This window comes from Ranitomeya variabilis, chromosome 3 (assembly GCF_051348905.1).
Source record: "Ranitomeya variabilis isolate aRanVar5 chromosome 3, aRanVar5.hap1, whole genome shotgun sequence".
NCBI classification, from domain to species: domain Eukaryota; kingdom Metazoa; phylum Chordata; class Amphibia; order Anura; family Dendrobatidae; genus Ranitomeya; species Ranitomeya variabilis.
In genome coordinates this window covers 424,889,991-424,907,459 of record NC_135234.1, presented here as the reverse complement: position 1 = coordinate 424,907,459, position 17,469 = coordinate 424,889,991, and the positions used below count along the sequence as shown (strand labels likewise).

The 17,469-nt window shown below is 37.7% G+C and overlaps 1 protein-coding gene across 3 annotated transcripts in view; it reads right to left on the bottom strand.

The window, feature by feature from the left end:
* Window positions 1–575: 575 nt before the first annotated feature.
* The window catches only part of TPST1 (tyrosylprotein sulfotransferase 1), a 185,768-nt gene continuing 168,874 nt past the window's right edge, over window positions 576–17,469 (bottom strand). For all 3 annotated transcript variants that reach the window (XM_077296384.1, XM_077296383.1, XM_077296385.1), the window contains exons 5-6: window positions 13,893–13,930; window positions 576–1,249 (exon numbers count right to left, since the gene is read on the bottom strand). In XM_077296384.1, the coding sequence (XP_077152499.1) occupies window positions 13,913–13,930 (18 nt within the window). In that variant the 3' untranslated portion in view covers window positions 576–1,249; window positions 13,893–13,912. The remainder of the gene's footprint in view (window positions 1,250–13,892; window positions 13,931–17,469) is intronic.

The window sequence follows — 17,469 nt, the reverse complement described above, 5'->3', positions numbered from 1 at the left end:
TGAACATCCCGATTGAATATTGGTTATTGTGCTATACAATGTTAACTCTGACAGCATAGGTTTGTATAATAGGTTCGTCTTGACGAGCCCTTAGGCCACGTTCACTTCTTGTGGCCATGCGTCATTTTGTTTTGCAAACATTCTTGTCGCATTTTTGTATTATCGCAATGAAACAATGCGCTCTTGCAGCATTAGAGGCAAAAAAAACCCACGCAAAATGTTAATGTAGCCTTATAATGGACACGTTTTCTGTAAGAGAATGGACTTTCTTACATTTTCAACTTGGGAAAACCTGTCTATTCTGTGAATAGATCTATCAGGTTAGTATAATCGGAGTGCATTATTTTAATATCCAACGGACAAGACCCTATTTGCGCTGATCATTCCTGCAGTTTTTTCGTTAACTTGGAAAAATAGTGAGATTAAATCAATATATGCCCTGACTCTTATAATTCTAAAAAACAATTTCTTTATAAATAAAATGAAACTTTCATTTATTAAAAGTGAATAGTTTCCTATGGATGAAGTAAACATTAGTATTATTTCATCTTATTGAAAGACTACTTGCAAGTTAGTTTAAATAAATGGGGATTTATTCTGTTTATTCGAATCCCATATACCAAAGATGAAAAAATAACATACATATTTATGTGTTTTTTTTATTTTAATACCATTCTACAGTGATCGTATCCATTAAATTTCCAGTTTGATAGTACAATACTATTTAATTTGTCATGCTTGCAGTGAAATGTATCCCATATAAAACCCACCAGGCTTAGAACATAGAGCTATGATTCTCATAATCAAACATGTATACAATACACATAATTACACTGCTGGTGAGAAACAAGTGCATGTGTTCAAGCATCAGAGTATATACATATAATATATACTTTCAAACAATGTGTCAAATCCTATGTTACATAAAAAATAAAAATCACAGCATTGCAATGTTGATAGGCCACACAGTGATAGGAGTAATCAGATCGTGATTTTCAAATTTTTTTTTGTTTGTTTTATTTATTTATTTTTTTTACTTAAAAACATAATACAGCTGGTAAATACAGTACTACACCACTGCCAGAGTGAGGATCCAGCTATAAGAAAGTGCCATTAATTGTAAAAGATGAATCTGTGCCCTTGGGGAGACACACACGGAGACTGGGAATGGCGCAGCCAACATACATATCATAATTTGCTTGAAGTGAGGAGATGATCATTGGTCCGTTGGTTTGTCAGGTGACAGCGCCTGTGTGGACATTACGCAAAATAGAAGACTTTAGAATATATAACATTTTGGTTCTGCCTGTGCTCTTAGCAATACTATGAATTATAGCTATTCTTTTCTATTGTTCCCAGCTGACTCCGCAGAAGAAAAAAACAACAGTATTTTATTACAAGATGGTAGAAGCCACAGGAATGGTAATAAAGAGTTTTCTGATACTGAGTGGAAGGGAAAGAAAGTTCTAACTCAGTCAGAAAAATTTCTTCCTGTTAGCATAATCTCCAAAATGATTTCCCTTATACTTAGGCTGGTTTCACACTTGCGTTTTTGTAAGCTGCGTTTTAGCGCTAAAAAACACAAAAAAACGCATGCGTTTTTTTCCTATACTTAACATTAAAAACGCATGCGTTTTTTCGCATGCGTTTTGACGCGTTTTCGGCAACGCATGCATTTTTTGACGCGTGCGTTCATTTGCAGAAATGCAACCAGTAGTAATTTCTAGCGGCGTTTTTTCGCGGCAAAAAAAATGCATTGCTGTCTATGTAAACGCATGCGTTTTTAAGCACATGCGTTTGTTTGCGTTAAAAACGCATGCGTTTTTATAGAAAAACACAAGAAAACACAAAAAAAAACAAGAAAACCCTAACCCTAACCATAGGGATCCAAACCCTAACCCTAAGGTTAGGATCCCTAGTAACCCTAGGGATCCTAACCCTAACCCTAGGAATACTAACCCTAACCCTAGCCCTAGGGATCCTAACCCTTAGGGTTAGGGTTAGGATCCTAACCCTTAGGGTTAGGGTTAGGATCCCTAGGGTTATGGTTAGGGTTAGGGGTAGGGTTTGGATCCCTATGGTTAGGGTTAGGATCCCAAGGGTTATGGTGAGGGTTAGGGTTAGGGTTTGGATCCCTAAGGTTAGGAGTAGGGTTAGGGTTTGGATCCCTTTATCACCTTGATGGTGGGGGGTGGCTTATCAGTGACCTGGTGACCAGGACATTCTAATAAAAAGCTACCCCTAACCCTAACCCTAGGAATCCTAACCCTAACCCTAGCTAATTCTATTAATAGTGTGTTTTCTAGTTGATTTTGATGATTGGCAGCTGTCACACACTTCTCAGCATGCGTTTCAAAAAAGCAAACGCGGGAAAAAACGCATGTAAACGCGGGAAAACGCCGCGTTTTCCCGCTTTTTTTTGGCGCAAAACGCATGCGGCAGCGTTTGCATGCGTTTTTTCACCACATGCGTTTTTTAAAAAAACGCTGCAGATCAAAACGCAAGTGTGAAACCAGCCTCAACTACTAGCTATTGAACCCTTTCTACACCCGGGTGGCCAGCATTTTTATTAGGGTACATTTATACAGTGTCTTCAATAAAATGGCGCCGGAGATCGAGGTATGCGCACGTGCCGACTCGGCGCAATTTTATTGAAGTAATGTACTACATACATACATACACACACAGAGTGGCATGTAAAGGTGTAGGTACCCCTGGTTAAAATTACTGTTATTGTGAAGACAGTTGAAGATGAAATGATCTAAAAAAAAAAAGGCCTAGAGTAAAAATGACACATTCTTTGTACTTTAGGCAAAAAAACACAACAACATATTTTCATCTTTTACATTTTAAAAAAATACCAAAAAAAGGAAAATAGGCCAATGCAAAAGTTTGGCCACCCTGCATGGTTAGCACCCCCCTTTTGAAAGTATCACAGCTTGTAAACACTTTTGTAGCCAGCCAAGATGCCTCCAATTCTTATTTGAGGGATTTTCATCCATTCTTCCTTGGAAAATTCTTCCAGTTCTGTAAGATTCCTGGGTCGTCTTGCATGCACTGCTATTTTGAGGCCTAGCCACAGATTTTCAATGATGTTCAGATAAGGGGACTGTGAGGGCCATTATAAACCTTCAGCTTGCGCCTTTTAAGGTAGTCTGTTGTGGATTTTGACATGTGTTTAGGATCATTATTTATTTGTAGAAGCCATCCTCTTTTCAAATGCAGCTTTTTTTTTTTTTTTTTTTAACAGAGTATTAGGTTTGTATCAAGAATTTGTTGAAATTTATTTGAATCCATTCTTCTCTCTACTAGTGAAATGTTCCCCGTGCCATTGGTAGCAACACAACCCCAAAGCATCATTGATCCACCCCCACAAGCTTAATGGTTGGCGAGATGTTCTTTTCCTGAAATTCTGTGTCCTTTTATCTCCACACATACCTTTGATCATTGTGGCCAAAGAGTTCTATTTTAACCTCATCGTTTCATAGGACTAGTTTCTAAAATGCAAAAGACTAACCATCACTTCCAAACAGAAGACAGGTGTGTAAAGGTGCAAACTAAGATTAACCATTTCCATATATAAATCCAACATCAAAGAAAAATGAAATAGACGGCACAAGAGGCGTGCAGACTCCTTAAGACTTGGATTCATTTACAACTGATCTGCAGTAGTCACGAACTGGCTGGGTATATGGTGCTCTGCACTTTCAAGCATATAGCTGAATAATTATCCAAGAAAAGAAAATATGCGGCACTCACCCTTCTTTTGCTGTGCGTTCGTGTTCTTTATTGGATATGACTAAAACAGGTTACAGACATCCATGCTTGGACATCAGGTGAACGAGAAGGTGCGGAGGTGGAGCGTGGACGACGGCTGTTTCGCACAGTGTGTGCTTCAACGGGTCCAGGTGATCAATTACTAAACGTCATTTCCCTTTTAAAGGGTTTTGGACGTAAATGCAAATACATACTGGTATGAGACAATTTTGTAAAAAACAAGTGAAAATACATTAGTGACAAATAAAGTGCAATTGTAACAGATACTCATTTCTCATATGCAGACTGCTAATCCTATGTATTAATACGAACCCTTTTTTCCTTTATATTACGTTAAAGACGTTTATGAAAGATCTTTTATATAAATACCGACATATCTAATCTATCATTTAGTCCGATTGGACCTTGTGCATTAGTATTTAAAATCCATCTGGCTTCTTTTTGCAATAGTAACTTATTCTGATCTCCTCCTTGCGGGGCATTTTTACGATCTCTAAACCAGCAAATTTTAGCAGATCAGGATTAGAATTATGCATCTCTTTCATGTGTTGGATTAGCCTCAGACAGCCTTTTCCTGTTGTAATTGAATTATAATGTTCTTTGAATCTCGTTACCAACGGTCTAATTGTTTTGCCTATATAAAAATATAGGCAAGGACAAAACAGAACGTGAACTACGAATTTACTCTTACAAAAGATGAAATCTCGAACTTTATGAGTTACGGAGCCAAGTTTAATAGGATTATACGTAATATGAAGGTGGCAGAACCTACAATTACCGCATCTGTAATTTCCCACTGAAGTATTACCTGTCAGCCAGTTTTTTCTAGATGATAGGATTTTATTGTGCACTAGCATATCTGACAAATTATGGGCTCTTTTATAAGCAAATTTAGGCATACTGGTATGTATATGTGCCAAGTCTTTGTCTGTCTGTAGCACATGCCAGTTTTTTCGTATTGATGCATGCACAAACGAAAATCTTTCTTCATTTATATTCTCCTTTTGAGGAGATTCCGTTTTTCTTTTTCTTTTTAGGAAATCTATTTGTGAGAAGTTACTGATGCGGTTTTCAGCTTCTTTTAGTACCTGTGAAGGATAGCCCCTATTTATGAAGCGTGATTTTAACTCATCAATTTGTTCATTAAAAATTTGGTTATTATTATTGATTTTTCGTAATCTAACCATTTGACTGAATGGAAGTCCCCTCTTGGTATGCATCGGATGTGCACTATCAAAATGCAGCAAACTATTAGTTGCTGATGGTTTTTTAAAAACCTTTGTTGTTAACTCACCTTCTATAATGTCTATTTTCACATCTAGACACTCTAGGCTGTTGGCTCCGTAACATGATTTGACCTGCATATTATCTATGTTACATGAATTCAGATATTCTACGAAATTATTGAAATCCATCTCACTGCCGTCCCAAATTATAAAAATATCATCCATGAATCTCATAAAAAGACGAATGTGTTTAAGGAATGGATTAGTTATGTTGGTAATGTATGTATCTTCGAAGACTGCTAAAAAGAGATTTGCATACGTACATGCAGTGGGCGTACCCATTGCAGTCCCTACTAATTGTTTATACCATTTATCCATAAATTTGAAAGAATTATGAGAAAGGATGAATTCTAAACTTTCTATGATGAAAGAAATTATTTCTGGGTCAAGATCCCTATTTTGAAGAATTTTTTGAGTAGCTTGTATGCCTCTATTTTGGGGTATGCGAGTGTATAAATTCACTACATCTATTGATGTCAGTGCAAAAGTGCTTTGCCAATCTATCTCTTTAAGAGCTAGAACCAAATCTCCAGAGTCCTTAATATACGATGGGATTGTTGGTAACAGCGGTTTTAATAACCAGTCTATATAGTGGGATAATGATTCTGTTACCGAATTGATCCCAGAAATTATAGGACGTCCTGGCGGTTCTTTCAAGCACTTATGCACTTTTGGTATGCTATACCAATAAGGATGTTGTGGAAATTCAGGCAATAAGCTCTCTGCACGCTTTTTAGATAACACTTCTTTCTCTACAAATTTTCTCAGTAAGGATCTTAATTTTGTTATATATTTCTGAGTCGGATTGTTTGGTAACAGGCAGTAAGTGACCGGATCATTTAATTGCGTCAGGGCTTCTCTGATGTAATAGTCTCTAACACAACGATATTGCCTCCTTTGTCTGCCCTTCTTATGACAATATCCTCCCATTTTTGTAATTCCTTCAAGGCTAGTGATTCTTTGTTAGTTACATTTTTTTGTGGTGTTCAATAAAAAATTGCTTCCACATCTTTAATCACCAAGTCATGAAAGAGATCAATAGCATTTCCCGGGGAGACCGGTGGCATAAACCGTGATGGTGTGCCTCCTCTAAAAGGTTTTCTCTGAACATTAGGTACCCTTTCACTGCCAGTGGATTGTATAGATGATGAATCACTGATACTCAATAAAAATGTAGCATCGGCAATATCTGAGGTATTTTGAGGTGGATATACCATGAAGCCCAATGAGCCTATGTTGTTTTCTATAGAAGAAAAAAAAGCATTATTTTCCATTCGGCGAACAACATTTTGTAAAGTTTGTTTTTTATCCTTATGAAAATGTTTTTGTAGGTGTAGTTTTCTCACGCTTCTAAATAGGTCTATTTTAAAGTCCGTTAAGTCAAAGGTTTCTGGAATACAATAGTTAAGTCCTTTGGAAAGGAGCGAGATGTGATCCGCACTTAAAGTTCTTTTAGATAAATTCAGTATCTGGAGATCATCTTAATTAGTCTTTATTTCCTCCATGATACTTGCTTGCGCTTTCCCCGGACAATTGCGCTTTCTCCTTCCTCGTCTGGTTTTCTTTCTAAAGGGAATGACGGAGCTGCTTTTACCGAGGCTTGAAGACTAATATCACCTGTGTCCTCTGTGGCACTTGATTCTGAATCGGTAATCCAACCGTCCTGCCTCTTTTTCTTATAGTTTCTACTTACTTTTTGACTCCGATATTTATTGAAGTACAGAGATTGTTTTTTATTTTTATTCCATGAAAATATTTGGCCATTATCAAAGTCATTTTTGTCTCTTAAGAATTTCTCTCTCTTTTGTTGCTTAATCTCCATTTGGAGTAAAGTGAATTTTCTTTCCATTTTATTTATAAAGTTCTTATATTGACTCTCCGTTAGGCGAGTTGATAATTCTGTTTTAGATTTATCTAGTTCTTCACATAAAAGAGAATATTCTTTCTCGTTTTGATTAGTCACTAGAAGCAATAGACTGCGTGAGCATTGAAGATGTATTTTCTCCCATTCTTCCTGAAAGGAGGTATCATGCTGAAATTGGGAAATTTATTTGAAAACTCGTAGACCTCTAGGGACTCTATCACAGTCTATATATGATTTCAGTGACTTGATAGTCCAAAATAAACGCATTTCTTTTTCCGCAACAGTGTGAATTTTCATTTCTAAGGTTTTCGTACTTATAATTTGTAGTTCATCTTTTAGGTTGCAGTCTGCAAAAAACTCCACCGCACCCTCTCGACCTGCCAAAATACCTTGATTATCCACACCTGCATTTTCAGTTGAATCCATATTTTCTTCCATTTTTAATGGTAAGGTCTTTTTTATCTGAGTCTATGTACCACGACACTTTATCTCATTTATATCACATAAATTTTTATCACATTTATATTCTTTGATGTTGGATTTGTATTCTTTATAAAGAAAGAGCACAGAGAATAAAGTGTCGTGGTACATAGACTCAGATAAAAAAGACCTTACCATTAAAAATGGAAGAAAATATGGATTCAACTGAAAATGCAGGTGTGGATAATCAAGGTATTTTGGCAGGTCGAGAGGGTGCGGTGGAGTTTTTTGCAGACTGCAACCTAAAAGATGAACTACAAATTATAAGTACGAAAACCTTAGAAATGAAAATCCACACTGTTGCGGAAAAAGAAATGCGTTTATTTTGGACTATCAAGTCATTGAAATCATATATAGACTGTGATAGAGTCCCTAGAGGTCTACGAGTTTTCAAATAAATTTCCCAATTTCAGCATGATACCTCCTTTCAGGAAGAATGGGAGAAAATACATCTTCAATGCTCACGCAGTCTATTGCTTCTAGTGACTAATCAAAACGAGAAAGAATATTCACTTTTATGTGAAGAACTAGATAAATCTAAAACAGAATTATCAACTCGCCTAACGGAGAGTCAATATAAGAACTTTATAAATAAAATGGAAAGAAAACTCACTTTACTCCAAATGGAGATTAAGCAACAAAAGAGAGAGAAATTCTTAAGAGACAAAAATGACTTTGATAATGGCCAAATATTTTCATGGAATAAAAATAAAAAACAATCTCTGTACTTCAATAAATATCGGAGTCAAAAAGGAAGTAGAAACTATAAGAAAAAGAGGCAGGACGGTTGGATTACCGATTCAGAATCAAGTGCCACAGAGGACACAGGTGATATTAGTCTTCAAGCCTCGGTAAAAGCAGCTCCGTCATTCCCTTTAGAAAGAAAACCAGACGAGGAAGGAGAAAGCGCAATTGTCCGGGGAAAGCGCAAGCAAGTATCATGGAGGAAATAAAGACTAATTAAGATGATCTCCAGATACTGAATTTATCTAAAAGAACTTTAAGTGCGGATCACATCTCGCTCCTTTCCAAAGGACTTAACTATTGTATTCCAGAAACCTTTGACTTAACGGACTTTAAAATAGACCTATTTAGAAGCGTGAGAAAACTACACCTACAAAAACATTTTCATAAGGATAAAAAACAAACTTTACAAAATGTTGTTCGCCGAATGGAAAATAATGCTTTTTCTTCTTCTATAGAAAACAACATAGGCTCATTGGGCTTCATGGTATATCCACCTCAAAATACCTCAGATATTGCCGATGCTACATTGTTATTGAGTATCAGTGATTTATCATCTATACAATCCACTGGCAGTGAAAGGGTACCTAATGTTCAGAGAAAACCTTTTAGAGGAGGCACACCATCACGGTTTATGCCACCGGTCTCCCTGGGAAATGCTATTGATCTCTTTCATGACTTAGTGATTAAAGATGTGGAAGCAATTTTTTATCGAACACCACAAAAAAATGTAACTAACAAAGAATCACTAGCCTTGAAGGAATTACAAAAATGGGAGGATATTGTCATAAGAAGGGCAGACAAAGGAGGCAATATCGTTGTGTTAGATAGAGACTATTACATCAGAGAAGCCCTGACGCAATTAAATGATCCGGTCACTTACTGCCTGTTACCAAACAATCCGACTCAGAAATATATAACAAAATTAAGATCCTTACTGAGAAAATTTGTAGAGAAAGGAGTGTTATCTAAAAAGCGTGCAGAGAGCTTATTGCCTGCATTTCCACAACATCCTTATTGGTATAGCATACCAAAAGTGCATAAGTGCTTGAAAGAACCACCAGGACGTCCTATAATTTCTGGGATCAATTCGGTAACAGAATCATTATCCCACTATATAGACTGGTTATTAAAACCGCTGTTACCAACAATCCCATCGTATATTAAGGACTCTGGAGATTTGGTTCTAGCTCTTAAAGAGATAGATTGGCAAAGCACTTTTGCACTGACATCAATAGATGTAGTGAATTTATACACTCGCATACCCCAAAATAGAGGCATACAAGCTACTCAAAAAATTCTTCAAAATAGGGATCTTGACCCAGAAATAACTTCTTTCATCATAGAAGGTTTAGAATTCATCCTTTCTCATAATTCTTTCAAATTTATGGATAAATGGTATAAACAATTAGTAGGTACTGCAATGGGTACGCCCACCGCATGTACGTATGCAAATCTCTTTTTAGCAGTCTTCGAAGATACATACATTACCAACATAAATAATCCATTCCTTAAACACATTCGTCTTTTTATGAGATTCGTGGATGATATTTTTATAATTTGGGACGGCAGTGAGATGGATTTCAATAATTTCGTAGAATATCTGAATTCATGTAACATAGATAATATGCAGGTCAAATCATGTTACGGAGCCAACAGCCTAGAGTGTCTAGATGTGAAAATAGACATTATAGAAGGTGAGTTAACAACAAAGGTTTTTAAAAAACCATCAGCAACTAATAGTTTGCTGCATTTTGATAGTGCACATCCGATGCATACCAAGAGGGGACTTCCATTCAGTCAAATGGTTAGATTACGAAAAATCAATAATAATAACCAAATTTTTAATGAACAAATTGATGAGTTAAAATCACGCTTCATAAATAGGGGCTATCCTTCACAGGTACTAAAAGAAGCTGAAAACCGCATCAGTAACTTCTCACAAATAGATTTCCTAAAAAGAAAAAGAAAAACGGAATCTCCTCAAAAGGAGAATATAAATGAAGAAAGATTTTCGTTTGTGCATGCATCAATACGAAAAAACTGGCATGTGCTACAGACAGACAAAGACTTGGCACATATACACACCAGTATGCCTAAATTTGCTTATAAAAGAGCCCATAATTTGTCAGATATGCTAGTGCACAATAAAATCCTATCATCTAGAAAAAACTGGCTGACAGGTAATACTTCAGTGGGAAATTACAGATGCGGTAATTGTAGGTTCTGCCACCTTCATATTACGTATAATCCTATTAAACTTGGCTCCGTAACTCAAAGTTCGAGATTTCATCTTTTGTAAGAGTAAATTCGTAGTTTACGTTCTGTTTTGTCCTTGCCTATATTTTTATATAGGCAAAACAATTAGACCGTTGGTAACGAGATTCAAAGAACATTATAATTCAATTACAACAGGAAAAGGCTGTCTGAGGCTAATCCAACACATGAAAGAGATGCATAATTCTAATCCTGATCTGCTAAAATTTGCTGGTTTAGAGATCGTAAAAATGCCCCGCAAGGAGGAGATCAGAATAAGTTACTATTGCAAAAAGAAGCCAGATGGATTTTAAATACTAATGCACAAGGTCCAATCGGACTAAATGATAGATTAGATATGTCGGTATTTTTATAAAAGATCTTTCATAAACGTCTTTAAGGTAATATAAAGGAAAAAAGGGTCCGTATTAATACATAGGATTAGCAGTCTGCATATGAGAAATGAGTATCTGTTACAGATGCACTTTATTTGTCACTAATGTATTTTCACTTGTTTTTTACAAAATTGTCTCATACCAGTATGTATTTGCATTTACGTCCAAAACCCTTTAAAAGGGAAATGACGTTTAGTAATTGATCACCTGGACTCGTTGAAGCACACACTGTGCGAAACGGCCGTCGTCCACGCTCCACCTCCGCACCCTCTCGTTCACCTGATGTCCAAGCATGGATGTTTGTAACCTGTTTTAGTCATATCCAATAAAGAACACGAACGCACAGCAAAAGAAGGGTGAGTGCCGCATATTTTCTTTTCTTGGATAATTATTTCCATATATAATCAACAAATAAAGATGCATTCTGTAGCGCTATAGCATGAAAAATATGAATTGCAGTACTGCTCTAGAAAATAGGAAAACCTGAGAACACGCAGAAATTGGCCAATTCATGTATACCTAGCAACTGACCACTCCACCCATCAGACTCTGGTGGATTTAATCATAGCCAGATCTTCTCTACTCACATAAATGCAGGCTTCAGCCTAAGAGAGGATTCAGATTAGAAAAATCGCCTTATTATGGCTGCAGGGTACACATCAATTGCCCAATTTATGCCCTAAGTATTCCCAATTTTTCCTGTTTTCTAGAGCAGAAATGCAATTCATATTTCAGATATTTCATATTTTCATCCTATAGCGCTAGAGCGTGCTACTTTATTTGTTGGTTATATATGGAGATGGCTACTTTAGTCTGCACCTGTGCACACCTTTCTTCTGTTTGGAAGGGACAGTCAGTCTTTTTGTTATTTGTATACATAGGCTCTCCGACTGAGCACTCCACCCATCAGCCTCTAGCGGTTTTAATCATAGCAGGATCCTATCTACCCACATAAATACAAGCTTCAGCCTAGGAGAGGATTCACATGAGATAGGTTGCCAGCAGGGAGAATCGCCTTATCGCGGCTGCTGGTTATACAAGAATTAGTAAATTTATGTGCTAAGTATTCTCAATTTTTCCTATTTTCTAGAGCAGTAAATACAATTTATATTTCATGTTTTCATGCTATAGCGCTACAGAGTGCAACTTTATTTGCTCATTTACAAAATGCATCAGGCTTGTTTGATGTTCTTTTGCATACTTCTGACGTTTAATTTTATGGTGAGAACACATGAGGGGTTTTCTTCTGATGACTCTTCCATGAAAGCCATATTTGTGCAGGTGTCTATGAACAGTAGAACAATTTACCACAACTTCAGAGTCTTCTAAATCTTTCTGAAGATCTTTCGCAGAGAAATGGGGGTTCTGATTGACAGTCATATTGTGTTTCTTCCATTTTCTGATAATTGTGACAACAGTTGTTGCTTTCTTACCAAGCTGCTTACCTATTGTCCTGTAGCCCATCATAGCCTTGTGGTAATGAGTGCAGAGTAGGAGGGATTTTTAAAGAAAAATTGACAGGTCTGTGAGAGTCAGAATTCTTGCTGGTTGGTAGGTGATCAAATACCCATTTCATGCAATAAAATGCTATTTAATTATTTAAAGGGAACCTGTAACCCCACCACCAGGCATTTTTAACTAAAAAAGCCACCTTGTGCAGCATTAATGTTGCATTCTGTCCAGGTGGCTCTTTTAGTTGGGGTCCCTTCCAACGCTGAACTATTCATTTTTATAATTTGCCCCTCATACCTGTAGTCTGTCTGGGGGACATGTCTTTTCCCCCCGGACACAAACGCCTCCCAGCCATACCTTAGGCCCTCCATGCGCCGGGTGCCGCCTCCTCTGCAGTCATTGACGTCCCTGGAGCCGTAATCTCCAATTAGCCCAGGAAGCACATTAGGACAGATTTCCAGCATAAGAAGATCGCCTTGTCGTTGGCTGCAGGGCATGCATGAATTGGCCAAATTATGAGCTAAGAATCTTAATTTTACCCTATTTTCTAGAGTAGTAATGCAATTCAAATTTCATATATTTCATGTTTACATTCTTTAGCTTTAAAAAATACAGAGTGCAACTTTATTTGTTAGGTCCAACAGGAAAATCCCCCAAACATACTTCAAGAAGCACCCAGAAATGGATGGAAATGAAGCATTGGAGAGTTCTGAAGTTGCTACTGTAGCTATGAGTCCAGATCTAAATCCCATTGAACACCTATTGAGAGATCTTAAAATTGCTGTTGCGAGATGACACCCTAAAATATGACAGACCTGCAGCAGTTTGCAAAATAAGAGTGTCCCAAAATTCCAATTGAGAGGTTTAAGAACCTTGTTGATGGGTATTGGAAGCGATTGATTGTAGTTATTTATTCCAAAGGGTGTGCAACTAAATATTAAGTTAAGGGTGCCAACAATTTTGGCACTTTTGAAACTATGTCCAATTTATCTTTAGTGCTCTGCTTTTGTGTTGTTCCAATACAAACAAAGGAAATGTGGAACTGAAAATTTTCTGAGAAAACAATTTCAGCCATGATATATATATACACACACACACATATCTCCGAACAACATTAACAGTGTACTGACCAGCTATTGCATAACTGACATGGTGGAGTTGAAAAATGAAAGCTAAAGGTCTACACTTGTCATAAAGTTAGAATGCAATTACAAATTCGGAGTAGTGCAGAAGCTTTCTGCTGCAGCAAGCTGCCACCTATTCGGCAACGTTCAGCTGAACAGTGGCAGAAAAAGCTACATTTAGGATCACTTTCCACATGGCCAGGTTTTTTAGAGGTAGGAGATAATCTACTTTCCAAATGCTATATAGGAACAAGATTTTTAGCTTAATAAACAAAGTTTAAAGTGAGGGGATCCCAACCCAAAAAGAGAGAATATTATAAACCTCTATTTGGTATTTGTCTTTTTCTAGGTCTTTATCGGTCTATTATAAGAAATACAGTAATGTCCTGGTAAAGCCCTAACTGCAAGAATAAGTCTCCGCAGATGCTAAACAATGCACACTACAGTTATTATTCCCAGGTTTTATGGGACTACTCATCAAAGGAAAGGGATGTTTTTTTAGCTGAGTTCTTACCTTGACAGAGTACGGCTCGGCTACTTTACGGCTTCAGTCTGTAAAACATAAAGGGACTCGTGTTTACACATATGTTTCTTGTGAGCAGTTAAGATTTGTTAATGTTAAAATAAAAAAGCATGCACGGTGAAGCATTAGCAGCCACAAGCCGATAGGAAACACATTACTGCTGCTGTAGAACGGGACTAATAGGATGGATTGGATATTCTTCTATGTTCTTTTGGAAATAAACTAGTAACAATCACACAAAAAAGGCTCCTTTGGTGTTGTGCTATCCTAGGGATCCAGATATTCAGGGGTAAGGGTGATAGTATACACACCAACAAAAACGGCAAAAATAATTTAAGCTCATGTCTCCTAATTGTCATTACATAAGGGGTTGTCTATTACTTAGATATTGATGACCTATTCTTAGGCTGAGCATCAGGTCAGTGTGGGTCTAACACTCTGTACCACCTATCAGTTGTTTGTAGCTTCCATGTCAACCAGAAGTACACAGTGCATGGGGCAGGAGCAGCACACCTCCATATACTGTTCTCTGGTTCTTCTGCTCAGTGTATAGTTACTTCATATAGGTGATTAATGGGGTCCAACACGTGGCACAACCTCTTTTCTGGTCTAAAATGTATGTTTGTGTGTACATGAAACCAGACAGTGAAATAAAAGCTAAAGAATCATAAACTCTACTTTTGTAATTATAGTAATTTCCAATATTGTACAGGTGACCTACATGTTCAATAAAGTGACAGTATGCCAAGAAATATGTATGAAAGGCAGACAATTTTGAGAACATTTCTGGCCAGCCAAGAACTTTACAACCATTCAGAATTTAGGACCCCTTCCTGGACAGGTTTTATTGCATAGTTTACATAGAATGGCGATGATCAACTACAGAATGTCTTTTTTAATAATTCATTTAAATCTTCTTTAGTGCCCTGTCGACTTCAGGACTGTGGCTAGTCACAATGATAAACCAACAGTTTTACAGGGTGCAAACCAGAACACAGGATTATTTTATCTACTCTGTCAGATACAGTCATGCCCGAAAGTGCTCGCACCTTTGAAATTATTCCAAAAGATTAAGTATTTCTCCCAAAACATGATTGCAATTACACCAACACCAAGCATCACATACAGGAGGGGTATATCAATTGGTGATAGGTTGGTGCATAGTCTCTACCCTAAACCCCAAAAAGCAGGCACGTGGCTAGATAGAAAACCAATGGGTTTCTTTAAATGTGGAAACTGCTCTAGATGGTATATGATGCAATGTAAATGGTTCTCTAGCGCGGCCAATGGAAAACTATTCTTCATTAGGGATTTTGGCAATTGTAGGTCCTCGGGGGTGGTTTATAAAGCTACCTGTTCATGCCTCCTGGACTATGTTGGAAAAACCGGTAGAGAACTAAGAATCAGGAGTGGTGAGCATTTGGGGGATATTAGAAACAAGCGGGATACCCCAACTGCCCGTCAGGTCAATGATATACATGGTGGACGTCTGGAAGAGATCTCCTTCTGCATGATTGAATTAGTAAGACCTAAGCCAAGGGGAGGAGACTTGGATACAGCCATTCTGAATCGTGAGGCGGAATGGATTTTTAGAATGAGATCAGTGTCACCGTGGGGGCTAAATCAATGCCTTACATATACGTGCTTTATATAAAACAGCTATTCTCTTTTTTCTATGTGCCATTTTTACATCTTGGATGGACTATGTATTCTTTCCTGTTTCCATAGGCCTCGTTGTGGGACCCTGTTTCGGAACCCATTCCCTAATCTTGATTTAATATCAAGTGCTAATTATGGTTAACTTATCTTGTTTATTATTTTTTTCCTTAAATTTGTGATGGTTCGGATACTTAATTTATATGCCATTAGAAGACTAATGAGGCATAATTTCTGCCTCTATTGGGCATGACAGCAGTAGGAATTTTGGTTCTAACATGCAATAAATAATTGATGTAGGAAGTAGTAGAGAGTAAATGATTCCCTACCATCTATTATTATAGCCATCTGCTTGGTTCATTATATATCTTTAATCTGTAAGTGAGCGTACATAGCAAGAGAAATAAAGGGAATTACCAACCTAAGCACAATTCAGCTGTACTATGGTATTTGCTACTATCGCTCATCATCTTAATACTATATACAGGTCATAGAGAATTTATCATGATATTGTGTTATATATATCAATGACTGGGCGTTTAATAAACAAGAGGTTACTTATAGATAAGCGCTTATCTGCGCTTTAGATACCAGCGCTATATTCCTCTGCGCCACATATCCTCTTAAGCTTAGTATTTAATATGACCCAGTATGCGCTCATTCACGCTTCGGATATGGGCGCTCTATTACATCGCGTCATATACTCTAGATGCCTAGCAACAAAGACATCTGGCGCATGCTCACTATGTCGCTCCAGGAAACTATACGCTGGAGCGCCTGTTGAATCTCTTGAAACAGGAAGTGCTGCTACATCCATCTTGGCAGCGCAGGAGGCGGCTTGCGTTCCATGCTGGAACGCAGGGTGTATTTCCAGGTTTCCGCTCCATCCTTTTCATCTTTAAGTTTGATCTTTGATCCCATACTACCACGCCATTTAGGAATAGGCTTGGATTTGTGGACATACATAGTAAACTAGTTCAGAAGAGACTACATTAATATAACAACCGGTACATTCTGGGAAAAGGGGTATGTTTCCAATGGTCGACCGTGATTGGTCCTTTGACTCCATCTTTAATTATTTAAACAGGCCCCTTATAGGTTTAGACAGGTCTGTCTCCTCATTGTGACACCTCCTATCTATCAAGCTGATTCCATATTGTGCCTCCGGATGAACCGCATGGACGGGGAAACGCGTCGAGGCTGGAAGTGAAGTCTTGGGATAACATCCTTTTAATTATCCATCAATGTCCATTAATTGTATATCTATGTGTCCCTAGAGGAATCATGGTGGACGGTTGATTTCTGTTTGAACCAGGTTACTTGACTGGCTATATGACCCTTCTCATTTGGTGTACTGATCTTGTTTAGATGTGAAGGTACCATAATAGACATCTAGGATATATGGGCCTTATAGGATTTTTTTTGAGAAACCAGTACTCTGTGGATGGGGGTCAAAAAAGTTTACAATGACCTATTTCTTATAATAAGCACTATCCCTTCATCTCTTAATACTGCTTATTGTTTTCCCACCTATAGAAAAGTAGGATTTATCAGCGCTTGTCGGGGACAGCCACTGCGGAGTGGGGGCGCCAAATTATCGTATCTAATAGGGTGCCAACCTCCACTGCCAGGTAGGGACAGCAGATAAGTATAGGGAATTGCTAGGTTATTGTTTAAGACTCTGCTCCTGTGTCACCACCAACATCTTGTTGAAGCCCACAGCCTCACCAGGACAACACCTATTCCCTACAAACACATCATTCCCCCTGCAACAGAGAAGGTGCCCCTCCTGTGACCCCGCTCCACAGCCACCACCCCATCCCTGGTAAGCTACCGTAAATTCAGACTATGAAACGGAGCCCCATTTTATTTTTTTTAAAAATATATATTTTCATCCCAAAAATGTGGGGTT